The sequence below is a fragment of the Scyliorhinus torazame genome, chromosome 2 (assembly GCF_047496885.1).
Source record: "Scyliorhinus torazame isolate Kashiwa2021f chromosome 2, sScyTor2.1, whole genome shotgun sequence".
Lineage (NCBI taxonomy): Eukaryota > Metazoa > Chordata > Chondrichthyes > Carcharhiniformes > Scyliorhinidae > Scyliorhinus > Scyliorhinus torazame.
Window position 1 is genome coordinate 150,381,745 of NC_092708.1, and position 24,760 is coordinate 150,406,504.

The window sequence follows — 24,760 nt, forward strand, 5'->3', positions numbered from 1 at the left end:
GGGTCCTAATCTTAATAAACAAAACTACAATGGTATGAGGCGCAAGTTGGCTATGGTGAATTGGGAAACATTACTTAAAGGGATGATGGTGGATAGGCAATGGCAAACATTCTAAAAGCACATGGGTGAACTGCAACAATTGTTTATTCCAATCTGGCACAAAGGTAAAACATGAAAAGTGGTCAAACAATGGTTTACAAGGGAAATGAAAGAGCCAAGGAAAAGGCATACAAATTGGCCAGAAAAAGCAACACACTTGAGGATTAGGAGCAATTTAGAATTCAGCAAAGGAGGACCAAGGGATTGACTAAGAAAGGAAAAATGGAGTATGAGAGTAAGCTTGCGGGGAACATAAAAACCGACTGTAAAAGCTTCTATAAGTATGTGAAGAGAAAAAGATTGGTGAAGACAAATGCACATCCCATACAGTTAGAAACAGGGGAAATTATAATGGGGAACTTACTTTGGTTCTGTCTTCACAAAGGAGGACACAAATAACTGCATAATTAAGACGTTTGCAATTATATAAAAATTAACTCCATGACTGACAGTGAGGAAGGAGGTGGTAGATTGCAGGAAGAAAAGAACGGACCGGGCAGAAAAGTGGCAAGTGGAATTCAATCCAGAAAAGTGTGAGAAGGGCCCGGGAATACACAATAAATGGCAGAATATTGGGAATGCAGAGGAACTGAGGAGTACTGGAGTGGTCGCCATGCAGCCTACTTGATTTTAATAACCAAAACACAGAATAACAGGGAGGTTAATCTAGCACTGGAAAAATAAATTGGTTAGCTTGCCATTAGAATACTGCATACAGTTCTGATCATCACATTACATAAATTATATGCTAGTACTTGAGAGGGTGCAGAGGAGATTTATGAGCATGCTTCCAGGTCTGCAGAATTTTAGCTACGAAGACAATAGGGCAGAGCTGTTTCCTTTGGAACAGATGAGGCTGAGCAGAGATTGAATGGATCTGTATAAAACTACCAAGGGTGTAGAAACAAGGGATAAAAGGGATCAATTTTTGTAAGCAGATAGGTAAATAACCAAGGACATAGATTTAAAGTAATTGCAGAAGGATAATAAGTGAGTTGAGGAGAAATAATTTCACCAGAGGGTAGCTGGGTTTGGAACTCACTGCCTTAAAGGATGGTAGAGGCAGAAACCCTCACCACATTCAAAAAGTACTTGGATGTGCAACTTAACTGCTTTAACCTACAAGACTACGGACTAAGAGTTGCAAAATGGGACCAGGCTGGATACTGTTTTTCAGCTGGCACATACAAAATGAGCCAAAGCCACCGATTGTGCTACAGATGTCTTTGATTCTATGTGGTTAGAGGGATCTTGCTATGCACATATTGGCTCCTGCACTTCCTAAATTGCAACATTTCAAGCAGGCGTCCCATTGGCACATTCTGAGATCACATTCTTTCATTCATTTAATGACCCCAGATTTTTATCATAGGGACTGCACATTTTTCTCCTCCTGAAGTTTTTAAAGATGATGTGCAGCTTGTATTCATAAAGAAATTGTCAAAGTCACGTGACAGATAAAAATATTACATTGATGTGCTCTGTTAGTTGAATATACAATTTTGCTGCCAACATAAACATATATCCCACAGTCCACTGCTCTGAAGCCAAGTACCAGTAAATCCAGGGATATTGCCTCAAAGTTGACATTTAAAAAACTGAAGATGGCTGAACCATAGATTTTGAGACAAAAGTTTTGGCCGTTTCATTTTTGTAAAATTCCGTGTGTTATGGGAAATCCTCTTTAATGTAGTGCTAACTTAAGTTTTCCTTGAGTAGTGTGTGGATTGCCAGATTTGATAATTGAACAGCAGTTACTTGTGTCATTTCCGAAAGAAAGCAAGGCAGCCACATATGCTGCAGTCTTATTTAATTGTAGCTGGTCATTATTATGAGCATTAGTCTGTGGATACAGAGAAACAAGAATACCTTTTCAGACGTCACAAAATGAGTAGCAATTCCGGCTTGATGCACATCTCTTCCTTTAATTCGAAATCCTGTTAAGGCAAGGTACAAGCCAAGTTTCCCTTTCAGTCTTGGCAAGAAAAAACCTCCTCCCACATCTGGAAACAGACCTGCATACAAATATATTTTAGCTGAACTTGTAGTTAACCTGGCATTCATATAATTAAAAGAAAATTCCAGAGTTACTTTGAAAGCTTAGATGTTTGACACAACTGCAACACAGCTAAAACTGTATGGCTCATTGTCTTAAAAAGTTTCAGGAATTCAATTTCCAAATTCTGATCTTTGTCATCCAGTTTTCATCCATTGTTCTTTGATTGAGCCCATCCATTCAATTGCACCCCGCCTGACCTCTCCTACCCCACCATGCTAAAACCTCCCCTCAGGCTCCCCCTTACAAGTGTCACACAAACCTCCCACCCATTTACCCCAAGCCAACTCCAAGCTCATCACATTCTCGAGACCCACCTCCTGCTCACTTAATCCTATTTACATTAGATTGTTGACGAACCAACTTGCATTCCCAGTATTCATATCAGTTAACATTGAAAGTGATTAATGGCCATGTGCCGATGTAACCTCATGACTGTATTTTCTTCTTTTTTGTATCACTGCGCGCGGGTGTAGAGATTAAAGGAGCCAAGCTGGTATATATTTGGACAAGGGAAGGGACGGGACTTTCACTCAAAATAAGAGTTCTTTGGGGTGTAGATGGATATGCGGGGTTTGTGTGCTAAAAGGGGACCTTTGGGCTTTCCTGGGGCCGGGCAAGGGGGAGAGGGACCCGGGCGGGGGCCTCCACGCTGGCCGGTTTGTGCCGGCCAGTGAACGGGAGTGAGGTGGGGGGAGGGGCTGCAGCCATCGGAGCCTGGCAGAACAGGGTCCGAGTGGTCTAGCCGGGGTGGAAAGTTGGGGGGGAAGGAACCGAGGGTGAGGGGAGGAGTTTTACAAGAGGCAGTGGACGGGAGGAGCTGGAGACCTGGGGTTGGGGGGGGGGGGGGGGGGGGGGGGGGGTGGGGGGGTGGGAGCTGTGTAAGATTAAGGGTGACTACGGGTAATCCCTGATTCCTTTTTGTCATTTGTTTATGTAAACATGCGGGTTGAGGTTTGGGGGTTGGTGGGTAGATGGGAGCGTTGTTATTATGGGGACTGATATATCTTGCTGACTATTGTTTATTGTTGATGGATGTAAATGTGGGAGAAAATGTGAAAATGGAGGAGAATTTTAAAAAAAAAATTTTTTTAAACATTGAAAGTGATTTTCTCTCCTTGGGTACTATCTCAGCTTCTTTTAAAGTGCCATCAATAACTTTTCTTGACTGATCCATTTTTGCAAACTACCACTTCATCTCCAACATTCCTATCATCTCTAAAGTCCCTGAATATGTTGTCAATTCCCAAATCCATGCCTTCCTATCCCCAGTTCTAATCAGATACCAAAGCATCAAAATGGCCCGAAACAAAGTCACAAATGATGATGTCCGTGATGTGGTCACAATGAATTATCTTTCCTGGTCTCCTATGTAACCTTTGATACAATTGACCATATCATCCTCCTTCAATGTCTCTCCTCTATTGTCCCATTCAGTGCGAATTCCCTCACTTGGTTCCACTCAGAGCCAGAACATCCCTAGCAATGATTTCACTTCCTGTTCCTGTGTCATTACCACCAGGGGCCACGAGGATCCTTGGTCTCTTCCTTGTAATTATTTAGAAACTTGGCAACATCACCCACATGCATAAGGCTAGTGTACTGTGGTGACACGCACTTCCACTTCTGCGCCAGGTCTTTGGATTCCCTCTAATGCCTCTATGTAAGTATATGCCCCACTGATGCCCATTCCTGCATCCGCTGCAATTGCTTCCAGATAAACACTGAAAAGACTGAAACCATCATCTTTGCCATTCTATTCATACCAGCTCCGACCTCCGCTATCGTCGCAGAATGGCCCAGACTGTTCTCAACCTTGGAATCCTATTCAGCTCATTCTTGGCTGTTCACATCAGATACTCATGAACAAATATTGCCATATCATTTGCCTCTGCCTATTGTCATCAAACCTCTCATCCATGCATTCATCACCTCCAAATCTGACTACTGCATGCTTTTCTAATTGATACCCAACTTCCATTCTCCGAAAACTTCAGTTTATCCCAAACTCTACTACCTGTATCCTATCCTGCACCAAGTGTCACCCATCCATCACATGTCCTCACTGGCTCCCAGTTCCCCAATGACTCAAATATAACATTATAATCCTGGTGTTTAAATTCCTCACAGTCTCAACAGTATCACCTCCACCCATTTGTTTGCTTCTCCAGTCTTAGGACCTCTCTCCCTCAGCTGAGTTCAGTTATACACCCCAGTGACCACAAAGCCCCCTCCCAATCTCCCTTTATCCCACAACTGGTGGCTCTACTCTCAGCTACTTAATCTCCAAGCTTTGAAATTGCCTCCTTCTCCTACTTTAAGACTCTGCTTAAAACCCACCTTTTTGATAAAACTTTTGGTTACCATTATAACATTTTCTTTGCTGGCTCAACATTCTTTTTTTAAATTACACTTTGTGAAGTGAAGTTTTTCTACGTTAAAGTCACAATAAAAATGCAAGATTTATTTTGTACAACAGTCAAATCATTGGTGCAAATTGATGATTTTTGTTTTGAAGATACATGAACATTCTTAGATTATTTATATTTACCAATTATATTAGGTAAACAATTGACAATCCTAACTACACTAATGCCATTTTGGTGAATCCCTTCCCACCATTTCCACAGATAACAAGCTACAAGAGAGAGATTGAAGTAGGATAATCCTGCCAGGAAAATATATATTAAAAGTTTTTTTTACAACGTGAACCCAAAGCAGGATATGGTTGCAAAGGGTTTGAAATGATCCCAGGACCTATTAAATCAAACCAGTTTATTGATGCAATTAAGTTCACATAACCTTTTGCTGCCACAATTTTTTTTTTAAAATAACAAAAAATTAAATGCAAGCAAGAATAATGGAGAAAATTCCTAAAAGAATGGGTTCACCCTCCAGTTGGCAAATGACTTCAAATGTCATTGGCTCCTTAATTTGTGGTATAGAGAGCGTTAAATGCGCACAGAAAATGACCAATTTTGTTGCCGCACAATCAAGTCAAGAACAACCAGAATATAGATATTAATTATGTCTGGTCAGGAATCTGAGGATATGCCCAAACCATTCAATTTAAATCTTGTGGGCTACATCGTGTGCAAACAGGTTTCATTTCCAGCTCCTTTGGCATTGAGTGAAACAACTTTGAATAGTATTTACTCTGCTCATTCTTTTGCCACCTGCTTTAAAAAAAAAAAAATTTCCTTCCCTGCTAAATGTGGATGCCAAATGGTTGGCGAAGATCCTGGCCACAAGGATAGAGGACTGCATCCCAGGGGTAATTGGGGAGGACCTGATGGGGTTTGTTAAGGGGCGGCACTTGGCGACTAACATTAGGAGGTTGATTAATGTAATCATGATGCCTCCAGAGGGGCGCGAGGTTGAGGTGGTGGTGGCCATGGACGCAGAGAAGGCATTTGATCAGGTGGAGTGCGAATAATTATGGGGGGCCCTGGGCCGGTTTGGGTTTGAGGAGGGATTTGAGGATTGGGTCCGGTGCTATACCGGGCACCGGTAGCGAGTGTGCAGACGAATCAGGTGAGATCGGAGTACTTCAGGTTACACCGGGGGACGAGACAGGAATGTCCACTTTCCCCACTGTTGTTTGCCTTGGCTATAGAGCTGTTGGGATTGAGAGCGTCGAGGATCTGACAGGGGATAGTACAGGGAGTGGGGGGGTGGAACACAGGGTCTTGCTCTACGGGGACGGTCTACTGCTGTACATATCAGACCCGCTGGGGGGAATTGGGAGGGATTATGAGGATATTAGAGGAATTTGGCCGGTTTTCGGGATACAAATTGAATATGGGAAGAGTGAGGTTTTTGCGATCCAGGCAAGGGGGCAGGAGAAGTGATTGAGTGAGATGCGATTCAAGGTAGTGGGAGGGAGATTTCGATATTTGGGTACCCAGGTGGCGCGGGGGTGGGACCAGCTGCATAAACTGAATTTGGGGCGGCTGGTAGAACAGATGAGGGGAGAATTTCGGAGGTTGGATGCGCTCCCGTTGTCATTGGCAGGGTGGGTACAGACAGTAAAAATTACGGTCCTCCCGAGGTCTTTGTCTGTTTTCCAGAGTCTCCCAATTTTTATTGCCAAGGACTTCTTCAAAAAGGTCTATGCAGAGATCTCGGGATTTATTTCGGCGGGGAAAACTAGGGTGAAGGGACTCGGAGCCCCTGAAGTCGGGGGTGTGGGTTAATGGGAAGATGGGGAAGATGTATATGATGGCGATATCATGTGGGAATTGCCGGAAATGGAAGAGAATGATACTTTGTATGTGCAGGCTGGTTGGGTGAAAAGTGAGGACATTGGAGACCCTAGCATGCTTGAGGTAGGGGGAAGGGTGAGCGCAGAGATTGGACGGGCACGGTTGAGTGACCTGTGAACCACGGTTGGGTGGAGTGGGGGGGGGATCCGTTTTTCAGGAAAAAGGACATGTCAGAAGCAACGATTTGGAAGGTGGGATAATTGGAACAGGTGCAACCGAGTCTTTCAAGTGGCAAAGATGAGTGAGGGTAGGAGTTAATAAGGGAAAGGGGCTGGTTCTCAGCAAGCCCCCAATTTCCTGACGTTGGGACCCTCCATCAGGCACTGAATGTTTTTGAATGAGCGTCTGGCCTGCTCTGGGAGTCTGTAAACAACCCTGACAGTTTGCTTTTTGGGCTTGACGACTGCCTTGCCCACTGCTGGTTGTATACCAGTGCTGGTGGGATGTGGCTCTTAAGTAAACATTAGTGGCTCTCTTAAGGGCCTTATTTGATGTCAGGGTGTGAAGATCGTCCATCTACCAAGACAGAAGACTGCAGGGTCCCCACCTGGCACCTTCTTGTTCAATTAAATGACTCCCAACCTCCGAACTAACCCTGGGGGATGGTATTAAATTCTGCCCAAAATGTCAGCTATAGGGTGTAGATGGGTTGAGTGAGTGGGCAAAAATTTGGCAGATGGGGTATAATGTCAAATTGAGGTTATCCATTTGTTGGGAAGAATGGGAAAGTAAAATATTATTTAAATGAAGAGAGATTTCAGAATGTAATGATACAGAGGGATTTGGGTGGGCTTGCACATGAAACACAAAAGGTTAACATCCAAGTACAATACAGCAAGTAATTAGGAAGGTAATTGGCATGTTGGTCTTTATTGCAAAGGGATAGAGTCCAAACTATGGCAGCTTCACTACAACTGTACAGGGCCACACCGAGTGTACAGTGGACAGTTTTGGTCTCTTTTTTTTTTTATAAAGTCTTTTTAGTGGAGATTTCAATTTCTACAGAGATCACATCAAACAAAAAGGATAGCCATAGGTAAAAATGTACAACAGGTACTGTGCACAACAATAGTCAAGGCAAGAATGGGATCTAATAAGACCGGATGAATCAGGGTTGAAATCTCCAACATATTGCCTTCTGCACCAGAACAGGATACAAGCAACATCACAGGCCTACATCGTACCCATAGCAACAAATCAAAATGACGGAAGAAAGAAAACAATCTTCCAAGAACGCCAGACCTAAAGTGGAAATCGACTCACACTCATTGCAAATCCCCAGGTTCAGGCCAGAACAGGCAGCCATGAAATAGCCATTGGACGAGGAGTTTGGGACTGGGCACCACAAAGTCTCAAATCTCAAACCAGGATCTCCCATACGGGGAAGAAAAAAGATACAACTGTCCAAACTGCATCAGGATACTGATCCCAGAGCCAAACCTGGTTTAACCTGGCACCGTCACCAAATAAAATCTCACGAGAACTAAGCCCCAAGGATTACCATCACACTCAGCAATCAAAGAGGGAAACCCATATCAGGGGAAATGACTGACTTGTTCCCCAAGGGGAGCCACACAAGTCCCAGTCCTCAACAGGATAACACACCGCCTGCCTGGACCTGAAAAAGGAAAGGTGCTAAACAAAAGTAAAAGACTAACTCACACTGGTGGGACCTTCCTCGAACATAGCGAGGACAGAACAAATCCTACCAACCCTTCCTCTCACTCCCGCTCTGCCCATCCTCCCACCAAGGATACATGAGGATAAAGAGACTGCGCACAAATCCCGAACTCAACATGCAGCATAACATGATATAAACTTATTAAATCAGAATAGCCAACAGTGTAGAACACCACACCAAAATTATTCACTTCCCTGCAAGTAAATATATTGACATCAACAGACAACACATAATTATCAGGGAGCAAAGTCCAGGATGACAACTGAGATGTGAGACCGTTATCAGGATAAAGACTTCTCCACCAGCGCACAAAGAACGTAGAAACAAGGATAATAATAACAATATTTATTAGTGTCACAAGTAAACTTACATTAACACTGCAATTAAGTTTCTGTGAAAAGCCCCTAGTCGCCACACTACGGCACATGTTTGGGTCCAATTCACCTAATAAACACGTCTTTTGGGACTTGTGGGAGGAAACCGGAGCACCAGAGGAAACCCACGCAGACAAGAGGAGAACATGCAGACTCTGCACAGTGACCCAAGCCGGGAATCAAATCCGGGTTCCTGGCACTGTGAAGCAACAGTGCTAACCACTGTGCTACCGTGTCGCCTAAAAAGCAGGATCAACATTCCTGAGCAATCTTCAGGATCTTCCACAGATTCCAACAATCAATGCACAAAACCCTCACCCAAACCCAGGCAGTCAACAACCTAGGCTACAGCAGGGGGAGGATGACCCAGCTGCATCCGCCATCTCCAACCCTCTCGCCCAACATCAAGGACAGGACACCACAGGACCAGGGGTCAGGAGGCTAATCCCATCCCTGGTCTCAAAGGCAGGATTAAATGTGCTCTATCAACAGTGCTCTCTCTGCACCAAGAACTTCTTCATGCACATCAAACGCCTCCATAAAACTTCTCGCAACTCTTGAAATTGCGCTTTGAAGACCTGCAAGGTAGAGCTGCGACATTCAGACGGATTAATATCATAAGAAGCCATCATCCGTCGGTGTACACTGCACCATGAGTGTGGGACACCTCCCCAAAAAAGCAGTACCACTGAAGCCCTAATTCTTTCCAGCTGCCACGGTATTGACTCAAACTGAACTCCAATCTCGGAACACAGTAAGAAGTATGAATGTGGCGACTAGGGGCTTTTCACAGTAACTTCATTGAAGCCTACTTGTGAAAATAAGTGATTAAAAAAAAGTATGTAAATCAAAAATAGTATAAAGGAAATGGGCATACTGATAAAAAAGGTTAAAAGGTTAGCAGAGCCAGAGCTTGTGAAAACGCAGCCGTTCCTGCGCTCACATCACATGACCCCAGTCTCATTTTTAAGGAGGGATCTACTTGCATTGGTGGCAGTTCAGAGGTGTTCAAGGGCCTGCCTTCTCAACCTTGCCCCTCGCCTGAGGTATGGTGATCCTCAGACTAAACCAGCATCTGATAGCTCTTCCCCCTCAAAAGGGAAAGCAACCTATGGTCATCTGGGACTACGGCAAATTTACCTTCCGTTTACTAGGTTTATTTCTGGGATAAAGGAGTTGTCATAGGAGGAAAGGTTGACCCTACACTCACTGGTAGTTAGAAGGATGAGAGGCAATCATATCAGACTCTGAGCAAGAGAGTGGGGGGGGGGGGGGGCGGTTGAGAAAGTGGATGCTGAAAGGATGTTTCTCTGCATTGGTGGAATCGAAATGGATATACGGAGCATTTTTCCAGATTAAGACGTCTGCCATTCAGGATGAAGCTGCGGAAGACTTTCTTCTGTCAGGGTGTCAAGAATCTTTGGAGTTCTATACCCTGGAGAGCCAGTGGATGACGAGTTACAGAGATCTTTGAACAATTGGGGGGGGGGGTCAAGGGTTATGGGGAACAAGCAAGAAAGTGAAGTTAAGGCCAAGGATCTTAATCCACTGAATCATTGAGCGGTACGAGGGAAGGAATGGCCTATTCCTGCTCCCATTTCTTATCTTCTCAGGAAATACAAGCTGGGACGCAAATCAAGGAAAAAATATAGATATAGACGATGACTAACAAAAATATTGTGTTTATGTAATCACCTTTAACAAAGAAAAACCTTCCAACATACCTTACAGGAGCGTAAGGAAATGATGGGCACCGATTCAAACAAGCTATTGTTTGACCAAAACATAGACAGAGGTTGATTATAAGAAAGGTCTTAAACGAATAGAAAGAGGTGAAGAGCCAGAGGGGTTTAAGAAGTGAATTCTAGAGCTTGGCCATTATCCATTGTCATTACAGGGGCCACAGTTGCTGGAATGGAGATTCAGAATTTAACACTTCCTGTGATCCACTTCATTACCGGAATTAAAACAAAATATTATGGTGGGTCAGGCTTTGTTTTGAAATAATTACATTAACTAGGAGGAAATTAAAAGCACCAACTAAATTTGGAATTTAGTAAATAGATCAGCCCAACAAGCATCCTCTCTTTAATCACGAAAATAATTCTGAGTGTGTTTTAAAAAATATATATACGGTTTTAAATATATGAGCATCTAGGGGAGCACGGTGGCACAGTGGGTTAGCTTTGCTGCCTCATGGCACCGAGGTCCCAGGTTCGATCCCGGCTCTGGGTCACTGTCCGTGTGGGGTTTGCACATTCTCCCAGTGTCTGCGTGGGTTTCGCCCCCACAACCAAAAGATGGGCAGAGTAGGTGGATTGGCCAAGCTAAATTGCTCCTTAATTAGAAAAAAATAATTGGGTGCTTTAAAAAATTTTTAAAAAAAATATGATCATCTAAAAGGTTTCTTAAAAAAAATAAAGTGGTCTCATTTTTGCTAGATGCTCAGACTCAAATTAAGACGCACCATCCACTCAAATGTTTTGTCCGTTTGATTTTTGCTTTCACTGTATGTTCCACTAAGTGCAGTTGCGAAATACTGCAAATTGAGCTACCTGCTCTGTGTAGCACCGAGCAATCTTTTGGTTTGTTTCAAAAATATTATATTTTTTGCCTTGTCCTGTAATTGGCAAAATGTTGGAGAATGCACAATGAACTGGAAGACCAGACTTGCACAATATTCTGCAAACCCTTAGCGCTGTAATCTTTGTAAATATTATAAAATATTTTAGTACTTCATAATTGCCACAGGAATATCATGTTTTAAGTCTGTAATAAAAGTTATTGTAGCTAGTCACTCTGCGATGTTGTTGACATTCTTTGGAACCTTATCCATTTCATCATACATCAATCTCTATGTTGTGCTTTTTGGCCAATAAACATGGGCCGTAATTTCTTTGGAGTGGCAAACAGCAGCAGAGTGTCACTCCTTACTGATTTACCTGTGTTAAAATGCTAAAGCACCTGTCTTACCCAGCTTTCCTGACTCAGGCCAGGTGAGTCCTAGGCAGCGAAGCACATCCATGGCTCCAGCGGGGAAGTGTTGGATCGGACCTTCGGTGCAGGGGGGTGTATGAGTCAGAGTTCATCACATGGGGGGGGGGGGGGGGGGGGGAGAATAAGTCGAACTTCAGGGGGGTTGGTCAATTGGTCACATAGGCCGAGTCAGACATTGTGGTGGAGAGCGTTGGCCTGAAGGGTGGGTAGTCAGGGTGGCAGGGATGAGAGTCGGGTGAGGGTGGTTGGGCTGGTGGGCTTGTAGGCCAGGTGGCTTCCTTGGCAGGGTGTCCAGTGTGGGGCTTGGGCTGGGTCTTTACATTGGTTTTACTGAAGTTAAAAATGCTTTTATTCCTTCCAACTCTTTCAGAGTAACTGTGAGTATAAAACTTGCAGAACCATCTGTAGTTAGTGATTTAAATCACTTTGTCGGATGGTTACCAGCACAGTGCACGTATCAAGAGGAAGTCAGCCCTTCTCGACAATGGCTGGGTAAACCCTCGTCTCTGAACATCCAAGAGGGATTCCCCAGTGCATCTTTGGGGTAACCTCAAAATCCAATGCTGGGAAGCCAGGAAGTTATGTGCCCATGTGTCAATCACAAAGATCTGCACCATTTGATTTTGTAAGTTTAGCTATCAAGACAAGGAAGGACTTACCAAATATCAAAATGGTGGCGGGCGCCAGCATGGCTATGTTACATACAGAAAGTCAGAGATAAATGCCCATTCATTGCCCTGAAATGACCCCTCGCCCAATGTTTTCTTTTTCAAACACTAATAGTTTACATCCAGCTAATATTATGTACACAAGCATTACAGAATACATTCCACACTTTCTACATTCTTCCATGCCTTAAAAGGAAAGTTTGTAATAATGTTAAACCTCGTTTGTCGATGCCTTTAGATCATCGCCAAGTACGTCTCAGGACTTTGCTCCTGGGAAACGTGCCATATATTTGGGGTGAGTATTTTAGCTTCAATTTTCTTTGCTCTTGATTCCCTTGTAATTTGATTCGAAGTTCCAAAGCTTTCAGATTCTTTTCGCAGTTAGATCTGGAGTCCATTCTTCTAGATTTTAAAACGTTTCATCCCAACAAAATTTTGCGGTGACTACCATCACTGTGGTTACCCACAGCAAAATAAAAATAAATCCAAATAAATACAAGGACAAATAAAATGCTGCATAAAGCAGGAACCCCAGGGCCCGACTGGATTGTGAACATGCCCCGGTGACCCCAAAATCGCAACCAGAGCCCAGGACCCCTCCAGGCGCAACCACTTACCTTCCACAAGATCAGACTTCTCTCATCGGATCCCGGGACCATTCAGAAGTAGCCACTGACCGAGGAAGCGAGGGAAACGCAGCGGTCTGCAGGTGAGTCTAAAACAACGCGGTTTCAAGTCTTCTTTCCCCAGCATACTCCTAGAAATGTCCAAGCGATCGAAAACAAGTTGGACAAGCTTAAAGCTAGACCTACCTCTGAGAGAGAGGTGAAAGACTACTGCGTGCTGTGTTTCACAGAGACATGGTTCACTCCTGCCTCACTGGACTGTGCCATACAAACTGAGGGTTTCTCAATTCACTGAATGGACCGCATGGCATCCTCGGGCGAGGCGAAGGGTGGAGGGGTTTGCCTCCTCATCAACTCCTCCTGGTTCCCAGATGTGGCGACCCTGTCAAACTACTGCTCCCCGGACCGGGAATATCTGACTGTGAAGTGCCACCCACACTACCTTCCACGGGACTTCACTTCTGCCATCATCACAGCCGTCTACATTCTACCCAGGCGGAAGTGAAGAAGGCGCTTGATGAATTATACAGCGCTATAAACAATCTGGAAATGGAATACCCGGAGGCCTTGTTCATCGTGGCTGGCCAACCTCACGAATATCCTGCCAAAATTCCACCCACACATCTCCTGTTCCACCAGGAGCCCCAACATCCTTGACCACTGCTACACAAACATCAAGGGTACCAATCGCTCCATCCCCCAGACTGCATTTTGAAAAATCAGACCACAATGGATAGATAGATAGATTTGATTATTGTCACGTGTACCGAGGTACAGTGCAAAGTATTTTTCTGTGAGCAGCTCAAACAGATCGTTAAGTACATGGAAAGAATATAAAATAAAAAGAAAATACATAACAGGGCAACACAAGGTACACAATGTAAATACATGGACACCGGCATCGGGTGAAGCATACAGGAGACAGTGCTCTTTCTCCTGGCATACAAGCAGAAACTTAATTGAGAGGATCCAATTAAGAAGGTCATGCAGTGCTGGTCCGAGGCAACAGAAGAGCTCCTTCGTGACTGCTTGGAGTCAGTGGACTGGTCCATATTCAAGAACCCGGCGGTCAACCTAGACAAGTATGCCATTACCATCACAGACTTCATTAGTGAGTGTGTCGAGGACTGCATGCCAAAGAAGAGTACATGCGATCCCCAACTGGAAACCATGGTTTAACCGGGAGATCCACTCCCTACTGAAGTCCAGGTCTGAGGCGTTCAAGATGGGTGACCCTGACCTATACAAGAAATCTAGGTACGACCTCGGTAAAGCTATCAGGTACGCCAAGAGACAATATCAGACTAAGCTAGAGTCCCAGAATAATGACAGAAACTCTCGTCGGTTATGGCAAGGTATAAACTATAAAACGGGCTGCAAAGCAAAGCTGAATATAATCTCTGGCAGCAGAGCACCCCTCCCTGATGAACTCAATGCATTCAATGCTCATTCTAAGCCAATTAATCAATGTCACCTGCCTCAATAGTCTTGGTCACACCCATTCCTACCATCACAGCCTCGGAAGTCAGATCAGCCTTCTCGAAAGTGAACCCTCGGAAAGAAACGGGTCCTGACGGAGTCTCTAATTGTGCACTCAGATCCTGCGTGGACCAACTGGCAGGTGTGTTCGCGGACATCTTCAACATCTCCCTACTCTGTTCCGAGGACCCCACCTGCTTCCAGAAGACCACTATCATACCAGTGGCAAAGAAGAACCAGGCAATGTGTCTCAGCGACTACCAAGCGATGGCCATGATATCTATTATTATGAAGTGCTTCGAGAGGTTAGTCAAGAGACACATCAACTTCAACCTTCCAGAATGACTTGATCCACTGCATTTCACCTACCGCAATAACCGGTCCACATCAGATGCTATCTCCCTGGCGCTATACTCATTCTTCGAGCATCGCGACAGCAAGGACACCTATGCCAGACTCCTATTCATTGACTACAGCTCTGCTTTCAACACCATAATCCCAGCCAAGCTCATATCCAAACTCCAAAACCTAGGACTGGGCTCCTCTCTCTGCAACAGGACCTCGACTTGCTGACCCACAGACCACAATCAGTAAGGATTAAAAAACTCCTCCACGATAGTCGTCAATAGCAGGGCCCCCCAAAGTTGCGTGTTTAGCCCCCTACTCTTCTCCCTATACACACATGACTGTTGTGGCCATCTAAAATGAACGCCCACAAAGGATAATGGGAATTGTGGTTGGGTTGGGACACAGACGGTACACAGCCCCTGTGTATTGTGCAGAGGGAAACCAGACCTACACTGAAACTCACACCTGCTAAAGGTCAATCACCGATTTCCCCAGGACAATGGGACACAGATTGAAACATAGCAGCAGTAGCAGACTCGGGGTGCCTATTTACCTTATTTGTGAGTACATACGTGCCTTGGTCCTGCCCAGCCATTGAGGTACCCGCCCCTAATTGGCCAGAATCGATTAGGGTGATCAAAACCCTATCGATCCATTGGATCCTGAATTGGGACCGCCCAAAAGAGCGCAAAAGATTGGGGGATAACAAGAACTGCACAACCAGTATTTTGGGGACCGGCCTCTGCCTCATCAATCGCAGCACATCGACCAGCCAAGTTCAAGGACCCACGATCGCTACCTGAAGGACGAGCCGCAGCCAAGACGAACCTGGCGACTTCCAGCCGCCACATGTGAGGATCCAGATAAAGGCTTGTCTAACCTGCACAGAGTTGGTCACTTAAAAGTTAAGTAAAGGTCATTTAAGTTATTAGGTATAGTTTAAAGTGTAGCCGCGTGTAGATTATTACGCATGGAACCAAGCCTGTGTTTAATAATAAACAATAATTGAACTAACAGACTGGTTGTGTGGTCATTTGTCCAATACAAGGAACGTACTCGTGTCTTGTGGTTCTGATAAAAGAGCAAAACTGTTTGGCAAAATTCAGCTCCAACTCCATCTACAAGTTTGCTGATGACACGACCGCAGTGGGTTGGATCTCAAACAATTTGTAGCTTTTTCCTCTCTGCCAGAAGCTCTACAGTCGGGGCCCTGGGATACTTTCTGTCGACCTCCAGGATGGAGCCAATCAACTCTTGCCTGGCCGCCCTCTCTTCTCTATATCCTTGTCTCCATGAACCGCGTTCTCTTGCTAATCAGTATGGCTATTTCCCTAGCCCTCGTCCCGTAGCATGAATGGTACATCTGTCCCACCCAGCTCTTACTTACCAGCAGTTGGTCCTTCTCCCTCAGGTGTATCTCCTGCAGGAAGATTATGTTGGCCTTCAGGCTTCTTAAGGGGCAGCACGGTAGCATTGTGGATAGCACAATTGCTTCACAGCTCCAGGGTCCCAGGTTCGATTCCGGCTTGGGTCACTGTCTGTGCGGAGTCTGCACATCCTCCCCGTGTGCGTGTGAGTTTTCTCCGGGTGCTCCGGTTTCCTCCCACAGTCCAAAGATGTGCAGGTTAGGTGTATTGTCCATGATAAATTGCCCTTCGTGTCCAAAATTGCCCTTCGTGTTGGGTGGGGTTACTGGGTTATGGAGATAGGGTGGAGGTGTTGACTTTGGGTGGGGTGCTCTTTCCAAGAGCCGGTGCAGACTCGACGGGCTGAATGGCCTCCTTCTGCACTATAAATTTTATGATACGCAGGCAAAGACTCTGGATCTTTTCACTCGGCCGTTAAGTCCACTTACATTCCAGGTGACTAGCCTGATGGGGGGGGGGGGGTTTCTGTCCCCCCACATTCCTGCGGGATCAACCATTCTTACCTGGTTGATGTGTCCCTGCACTCCGGGGTTTCCCTTTGTTAGGGGGCCGTGCAAAATGGCCGCAGTCACTGTTCTCACCATGAGGTTGGGCTCCTGCGCTCCGGGGTTTCCCTTTGTCCAGAGAGCACCCAATATGGCCACCTACTGTGTGTACACACGTGGGTGCAGCCCTGCATTCCAGGGTTTCCCTTTGTTGAGGGACCCCCCCCCAAAAGTGCTCCCTGCCTGCCAAAGCCAATCCGATTGCCAACTCTTCTTCTCCGTTCTATTCCCTGTTTATACTTTGTTTCCCCCCCGCCCCGCATCTCCCCCCCCCAACCGCCCTGCGCTTCCCCTTCCCTGTCCCCCCCCCCCCCCCCCCCCCCCCCCCCCCCCCCCATGCGTTCACCCCCGACCCCAGCCAGGCACTCCCTCTCTGCCGAGATGCCGAGGTGTCCTTCCCATATGCTCGCCTTCGCTTGTCTGGCCAACCGCAGGATCCTTTCCTGATGAAATGAAAATGAAATGAAAATCGCTTATTGTCACAAGTAGGATTCAAATGAAGTTACTGTGAAAAGCCCCTAGTCGCCACATTCCGGCACCTGTTCTGGAGGCTGTTACGGGAATCGAACCGTGCTGCTTTCAAAGCCAGCGATTTTAGCCCTGTGCTAAACAGCCCCTTCGTGGTATCGGTGTAGTTTTGCTATGATCGCTCTCGGCTGCTCCCCCACCTTGGGCTTCTGTCTGAGCGACCTATGTGCCCTGTCGAGTTCTGGGGGGTTGGGGAAACTATTCCCTCCCGACTAGGTTGTCCAGCATTGGGGCGATATAGTCTGTCAGGTCTCTGCCCTCAATGCCTTCTGGCAGGCCCAAATCCGTATGTTCTGCCGTCGGGACCTGTTTTCCTGGTCCACGACCTTCCCCTTCAAGCTCCCCTGAGCCGCCAACAACATTTACACCTCTGCGATCGTCGCTCTGGTCCGTCGAGGCTCTCTCGAGATCTTGGATCGACTTCTCTTGCGCCACCAATTTCTTTCTCAGACCGTCGATTGTACGTTATCGAGAGACCATCACCTCCATCACCACCACCTTCACCGGCACCTGGATCTCGACTTTAAATGCCTCCTTCTTGGCGGCCAGCTCCTTTTTTTAGGATGGCCCTCCACCTGTCTCCTGGTGGGGAGGGGAAAGCTGGTGCTGGTGTTGTCGGTCTCCCCACTCTTGGGCGGCCGGGGCTTCCTCCTTGCCTTGTGGGTCAACTGTAGTCCGCCTGTTGCTCATGCCCTTTCCGTCACTTGTGGCCTCTTGTCGTCCCCTCAAGCTTCCATTCACCTCCTCCATTGCTTCTTTTCCCTCGTTAAGGTTTTTTTCTGTTGGTTTTCAGGTCAAATTCTTCTAAAAGTATCTTTTTTGGTTCTGGTTGGGAGGGGAGCCATCTGATGTGCGTCCGCTCAGCACACCACCGTCACCGGAACGGATCTCAAACATGACGAGTCAGGGTATGGGAGAGAGATCGAGAACTTAGTGGCATGGTGCAACGACAACAATCTCTTCCTCAATGTCAACAAAACAAAAGAGCAGGAGAAAAGTGTCGTCCACGCCCCTATCTGTATCAATGGTGCCGAGGTGAAGACAGTTGACAGCTTCAAATTCCTGGGTATAAACATCATCAACAATCTGTCCTGGTCAACCCACGTCGGTGCTACGACCAAGAAAACACAAACAGTGCCTATACTTCACATGGAAACTAAGGAAATTCGGCATGTCTACATTGACTCTTACCAATTTCTATAGATGTACCATAGAAAGCACCCTGTCTGCTTATGTCACAGCTTGGTATGGCAACTGCTCGCCAAGACCGTTAAGAAACTACAGAGTCATGAATGCAGCCCTGTCCACCACGTGAGCCCACCTCCCACCCATTTGACTCTGTCTACATCTCCTGTCTTCAACCTCTTCATCGGGCAGGAGATACAAAAGTTTGAGAACACACACCTATAGATTCAAAAACAGCTTCTTCCCGCTGTTATCAGATGATCTGATCATGGTTTTGCAAGGTATGCTCTTTAATGCAGGTCTCAAATTGATGCCTTTTAAACAGCACAATTTAAGAGTTCAGTTCTGGATTGAGTCAAAATACAGAAACTGCCTAAATATAGAACATTGACTTTGAACAGAAGCCTGCAGTCTACATTGTAATATCGCTGGGCTCCCACATCCTTGAACATCTGTTAATGGGTGAACAATATAATTAACCATTTGACATTATAGATTCCTTTGTTAACAGTGGAAAAGAAGTCCAAATATATTCATGTCATTGAATTCAACAACCTTGTGGAGCAGTATGACTATTTAACTAGGTAGAATTTTAGATTATGCTCCATTTCACTCATTAGTTCAGAAATCCAGTTGGAACAGCACTTTCACCTGTTAAAAGACAGAAACATTCCCCCTTTGTTATTTGAGATCAAAGTTTCAAAGAACTGCATGACCCCACATAGTATTTTGTCATCTTGACTTTCTAATCTAAACACAAGACACAATTTAAAGTGCACATCACTTAAGACATTCACATTTTAAATGGGAAGTCACTTATTTTATAAAATAACAGAAAGTGCTGGAAATACTCAGTAGGTCTGGCAGCATATACAAAGAAAGAAACACAATTAATGTTAAGCTGAATAAAGTTATCCTGAATGGAAGGAGGGTAAATGTGATGTATTATATGCCATTGAAAGGGGAAGGGTGAGGAAGAACAAGAGGTAAGTCCAGGATAGGGTTGGGAGTGGGGAAAGACTAAATGACAAACACATCATGGAACAAAGACGAAGGGAGTGGTAATGGTTGTAACAAGACAAAGCATTTGTCTAGAGCGAGTGTAAACACCGGCAGATTGAACAGCTGGTGAAAGCATGAAAAAACAAGATTCAGACCAGCAAAAAAAAAAAAAAAAATTCAAAATGGGGGACAAGAGTTAATGGTCTAAAATTGTTGAACTCCATGTTGAGTCCAGAAGATTGTAAAATACCTCAGGTGAAGATGAGGTGCTGTTCCTCAAGCTTGCTTTGGGCTTTTATGGGACATTGCAGCAGGCCAAGGGCAGAAACGTGAGCGTGAGAGCAAAGTGCTGAATTAAATTGGAAAGCAAGAGGACTTCCGGTGGAGGCTATGGAGGAGTAAGTTGCAGATTTGGTGGCTCCCGCTCAGGTCGGACTTTTGGACCTTTTCCCCCGATTTTTTATCGGACTTGATTTGAAAAATCGATGATAGAGGCAATTGTGTACTGGATTTCCACATCGGTGCATGGAGAGATGGGGTAGAAGTGCTCGTAAAGGCACAAACAGACAGACAGAGAAGGCTTGGGCTGAAGCTGCAGTGGCAGAAAGCATGGCGGACAACCGGACCTCTGGCTTGTCGACCCACGGTCAACGGAGCAGCTGATGCAAATTGTCCAGGAGGGCTTCGCCAAGCAGACGCGGGACTGCTTGGACTCGATTAAAGAGTCAATTGCATGGCTGGAAATTAAATTGGATGCCCAAGATCGGGCGATCCAGAAAGTAGAGCAGGTGCTAGCTGACCAGGGGGAACATCAAACTGCGTTGGAGTTGGAGGTGGGGATGCTGAGAAACCAGCAGAAAAGGCTCCTGGAGAAGGTGGAGGATCTAGAGAATAGGTCCCGCTGGCAGAACTTGAGGATCGTTGGGTTCCCGGAGGGGTCCGAAGGAGCGGACGCTGGGGCATACATAGCGGGCATGTTCGAGAAACTGCTGGGGGACGGGACATTCTCCTGACCTTTGGAGGTGGACAGGGCTCACAGAGCGCTCGCGAGGAAGCCGCGAATGAGAGACCCCCCCCAGGGCAATGGTGGTGAGATTCCACAGGTATTTGGATAATAAGCGTATTTTACAGTGGGCCAAGCAGACACAGATCTGTAAATGGGAGAACAGTATCCTGCGGATCTATCAGGACCTGAATGTGGAGGTGGCCAGAAGAGCGGGGATTAACCAGATCAGGTCGACCCTTTTTAAGAAAAAGGTGAAATTTGGACTGCTGTATCCGGCCCGTCTCTGGGTCACGTATGAGGAGCAACATTTTTATTTCGAGTCGCCTGAGGAAACGCTGGACTTCGCGAAAAGGAAAGGACTGGTGGCGGACTGAGAACTTTTGAACTTTGCTGCAACGTTCATGTTTTTAAAAGTTTCTCGTTTTCGTTTTGCGAATGCTATTTGAAATGCCTTCTGTATTGATTTGGGGCCAGTTGCAGAGCTGAATGAGTTAAAGTTTATATTTGCACTGTTGGGGGGTGGAGGTGTGTTTGTTTAGATGCTGGATCTCTTGCTTGATCTTTTCTTTGTTTAGTGTTTTTATTTTCTGTTGGGCAATTGTGTTGGGATTGTTTGTCATCTGAATGTGTGTGTCAGCGGGGAGGTGGGGGGGGGGGGGGGAGAACAATAGGTGGGAGAATGTCTGGCGAACAGGGGTGGGGCCACCAAGCTAGCTGGGCGGGCTAGCTCACGGAAGCATAGTGGGGGTGAGCAGATGTTAGGCTTATCAAAGGGGTCGATTTACATTGTGTTGTTACTAGGGGGGAGGGGCGGAAAATTTTCTGCTGATGAGGGAGGTACTGTTGGTGAGGGACAGAGAGGAGGTCGGGGGCGGAAGCTACCTGGGGGTGGACCGGTGGAGGCGCGGGGCTGGAGACTGCTCCAAGAAAGGTGATGGCTGATCGGCAAAGGGGGGGGGGGGGGGGCGATGAGCCCCTCAACTAGGCTGATCACCTGGAATGTCCGAGGGCTAAATGGGCCGGTCAAGAGGGCACGCATGTTCGTGCATTTGAGAGGACTGAAGGCGGACATGGTAATGCGGAGATGCACCTCAGAGTAGCTGACCAGATTAGATTAAGGAAAGGTTGGGTCGGGCAGGTTTTTCACTTGGGACTGGACTCGAAGACTACAGGGGTCGCGATCCTGATCAACAAGCGGGTGATGTTTGCGGCGTGAAGAATAGTTTTGGATGTGGGAGGCCGGCACATTATGGTCAGTGGGAAATTGGAGGGGGTGCAGGTGGTACTAGTAAACGTGTATGCGCCAATTTGGGATGATGTGGAGTTTATAAAGAGGATGCTGGGGAAGATACCGGGCCTGGTCTCGCACAAGTTGGTCATGGGAGGGGACTTCAACACAGTTATTGACCCTGGCTTGGACCGGTCAAGCTCAAAATCGGCAGGGTGCCAGCAATGGCAAAGGAACTAAAAGGGATCATGGAGCAGATGGGAGGGGGGGCATGTAGATTTGGGCAGCCGAGAGTGAAGGAGTTCTCCTTCTACTCACACGTGCATAAAGTATACTCTTGGATTAATTTCTTTATTCTGAGCAGGGCTTTACTGACGGGGGTGGTAGACACGGGGTACTCGGCGATCACAATCTCAGACCATGCCCTGCACTGGGTTGACCTACAGGTTAGTAAAGACAGTAACCAGCACTCGCACTGGAGGCTGGACGTGGGTCTTTTAGCTGACAATGAGGTGTGAGGGCGGCTGAGGAAATGTATTCAGAACTACCTGGAAGTCAACGACATGGGGGAAATTTCGGCAGCAGTGGTCTGGGAAGCATTGAAGGCGATGGTTAGAGGTGAGCTGATCTCGTTATGGACTCACAGGGAGAAGGTAGACAGGGCAGAGACGGACCGACTGGTAAAGGCGATACTACAGGTCGACAGGAGGTATGCGGAGCCCCAGAGGCAGGGCTTTTAAGGGAACGGCGGAGGCTACATGCAGAGTATGGATTGTTAACCACAGGAGGGCGGTGGAGCGGCTGAGAAAGGCGAGGGGTCCGATTTATGAGCATGGAGAGAAGGCCAGTAAAATGCTTACACAGCAGCTTAGAAAGAGGGAGGCAGCCAGTGAGATAAGGAAAATAAAGGATGGCAAAGGGAACCTGGTTGGAGACTGAGCAGGGGTGAATAAGGCGTTTAAGGAGTTTTATAGTAGGTTGCATGAGTTGGAACCCCCAACGGGGCCGGAGGAGATGAGGCACTTCCTAGGGGGGCTGAATTTCCCGAAGGTGGACGGGGAGCTGGTAGAAGGGCTGGGGTCCCCGATCGGGATGGAAGAGATAGTGGAGGGTATGAAGGCCATGCAGTCGGGTAAAGCCGCGGGGCCGGACAGGCACCCAGTGGAGTTCTATAAAAAGCTCTCTGGAATATTGGGGCCGTGTTGATGAGGACATTCAATGAGGCAAGGGAGCGAGGGATGCTTCCCCCGACGATGTCACAGGCCACGATTCCGCCGATCCTGAAGCGGGACAAGAACCCAGAGCTGTGTGGGTCCGACAGGCCGATATCCCTATTGAATGTGGACGCCATAGAGCTGCTGGCAATTGCACGGAGAGCCTCAAGGGGCTGGAAACGGCTGGTGTGGGGGGGGGGGGGGGGGGGAACACAAAGTCTCGCTTTACGCAGATGATCTGCTTCTGTATGTATTGAACCCAGCAGAGGGGATGAAAGAAATCATGAGGATTCTGGGGGAATTTGGCCGGTTTTCAGGGTATAAACTAAAATATGCGGATAAATGAGATGTTTGCGGTCCAGGCGAGGGGACAGGAGCAGCTGCCGTTTAGAGTGGTAGGGAGAAGCTTTCGGTATCTAGGCATCCAAGTGGCGCAGGAATGTGAACGGCTGCACAAAATATATCTGGCCCGACTAGTAGACCAAATGAACGACGATTTTCGGGGTTGGGACACGATCCCGTTGTCACTAGCTGCGAGGGTGCAGACGGTGAAGATGACAGTCCTCCCGAGATTCCTGTTTGTGTTTCAGTGTCTCCTTATCTTTATTCCGCGGTCCTTTTTTAAACGGGTAAACAAAGTGATCATAGCTTTGTATGGGCGGGTAAGACCCCGCAAGTAAAGAGGGGGATGCTTGAGCAGAGCCGGGGAGAGGGCGGGCTGGGAACGTATTGGGCGGCGAATATAGCCATGATCAGGAAGTGGGTGATGGGGGGAGGGTCGGGATGGGAGCGTATGGAGGCGGCTTCATGTAAGGGCACCAAGCTTAGGGGCGTTGATAACGGCGCCTCTGCCGTTTCTGCCCGCACGGTACTCCACCAGCCCAGTGGTGGTGGCGGCCCTGAGAGTCTGGGGGCAATGGAGGAGACATGTGTCTCCTCCATTGGTGCATTGGTTTGGTCTCCAATCTGTAATCATCACCGGTTTGCCCCGAGAAGGATGGAGGGGGGGTTTCGGAGATGGCAGAGAGCAGGGATTGAGAGGATGGGGAATATGTTTATAGAGGGAGGAGCTTTCCTAGCTTGAGGGAGCTGGAGGAGAACTTTGGATTGGCGAGGGGAAACAAATTCAGGTACCTGAAGGTGCGGGACTTCCTACATAGGTAGGATTCAACCTTCCCGCTCCTACCGCTAAGAGGGATACAGGACAGGGTAGTTTCCAGAATGTGGGTGGAAGAAGGGAGGGTCTCTGACATTTAAAAGGAACTTATGGGGTCAGAGGAGACGCAGACTGAGGAGCTGAAGCGCAAGTGGGAAAAGGAGTTGGGAGGAGAGATAGAAGATGGTCTATGTGTGGACGCGTTGAGGAGAGTCAACGCGTCCACAACATGTGCCAGGCTCAGCCTGATACAATTCAATGTCGTTCACCGGACCCATATGACAGTGGCCCGGATGAGCAGGTTCTTTGGGGTAGAAGATAGGTGTGCAAAGTGTGCGGGAGGGCCAGCGAACCATGTCCACATGTTCTGGACATGTCCAAACCTTAGGGGATTCTGGCAGGGGTTTGCAGATGTCATGTGGTAAAAACAATGGTGGCACCGAGTCCAGAGGTGGCGATTTTCGGGGTGTCGGAAGATCTGGGAATCCAGGAGGAGAAAGAGGCAGACATTCTGGCCTTTGCTTCCCTGGTAGCCCAGAGACGGATATTAATAGCTTGGGCTATCTGACATGGCTAGCTTCCTCTGTTTGGAGAAAATCAAGTTCGCCTCGAGAGGGTCACTGCTAGGGTTCGCCCGGAGGTGGTAACCGTTCGTCGACTTCTTTGCGGAAAATTAATCATCAGCAGAAAGGGGAGGGGGGTTAGTTTAGTTTAGAGTAGGGGGTTAATAAAGGTGGGACCTGTAAGGGAGGAAGATGGTTTTTGCACTATGTTTATAGATTCATGTACATTGTTTATTTTGTTGTTGTTGTCAAACCAAAAAATACCTCAATAAAATGTTTATTAAAAAAATAATAATTGGAAAGCAACAGGAAA

At 46.8% G+C, this 24,760-nt stretch overlaps 1 protein-coding gene across 3 annotated transcripts in view; it reads right to left on the reverse strand.

Moving 5' to 3' along the window:
- hibch (3-hydroxyisobutyryl-CoA hydrolase) overlaps nt 1-24,760 on the reverse strand; it is a 469,221-nt gene that overhangs the window by 44,653 nt on the left and 399,808 nt on the right. For all 3 annotated transcript variants that reach the window (XM_072478282.1, XM_072478266.1, XM_072478275.1), the window contains one exon: nt 1,969-2,114. In XM_072478282.1, the coding sequence (XP_072334383.1) occupies nt 1,969-2,114 (146 nt within the window). The remainder of the gene's footprint in view (nt 1-1,968; nt 2,115-24,760) is intronic.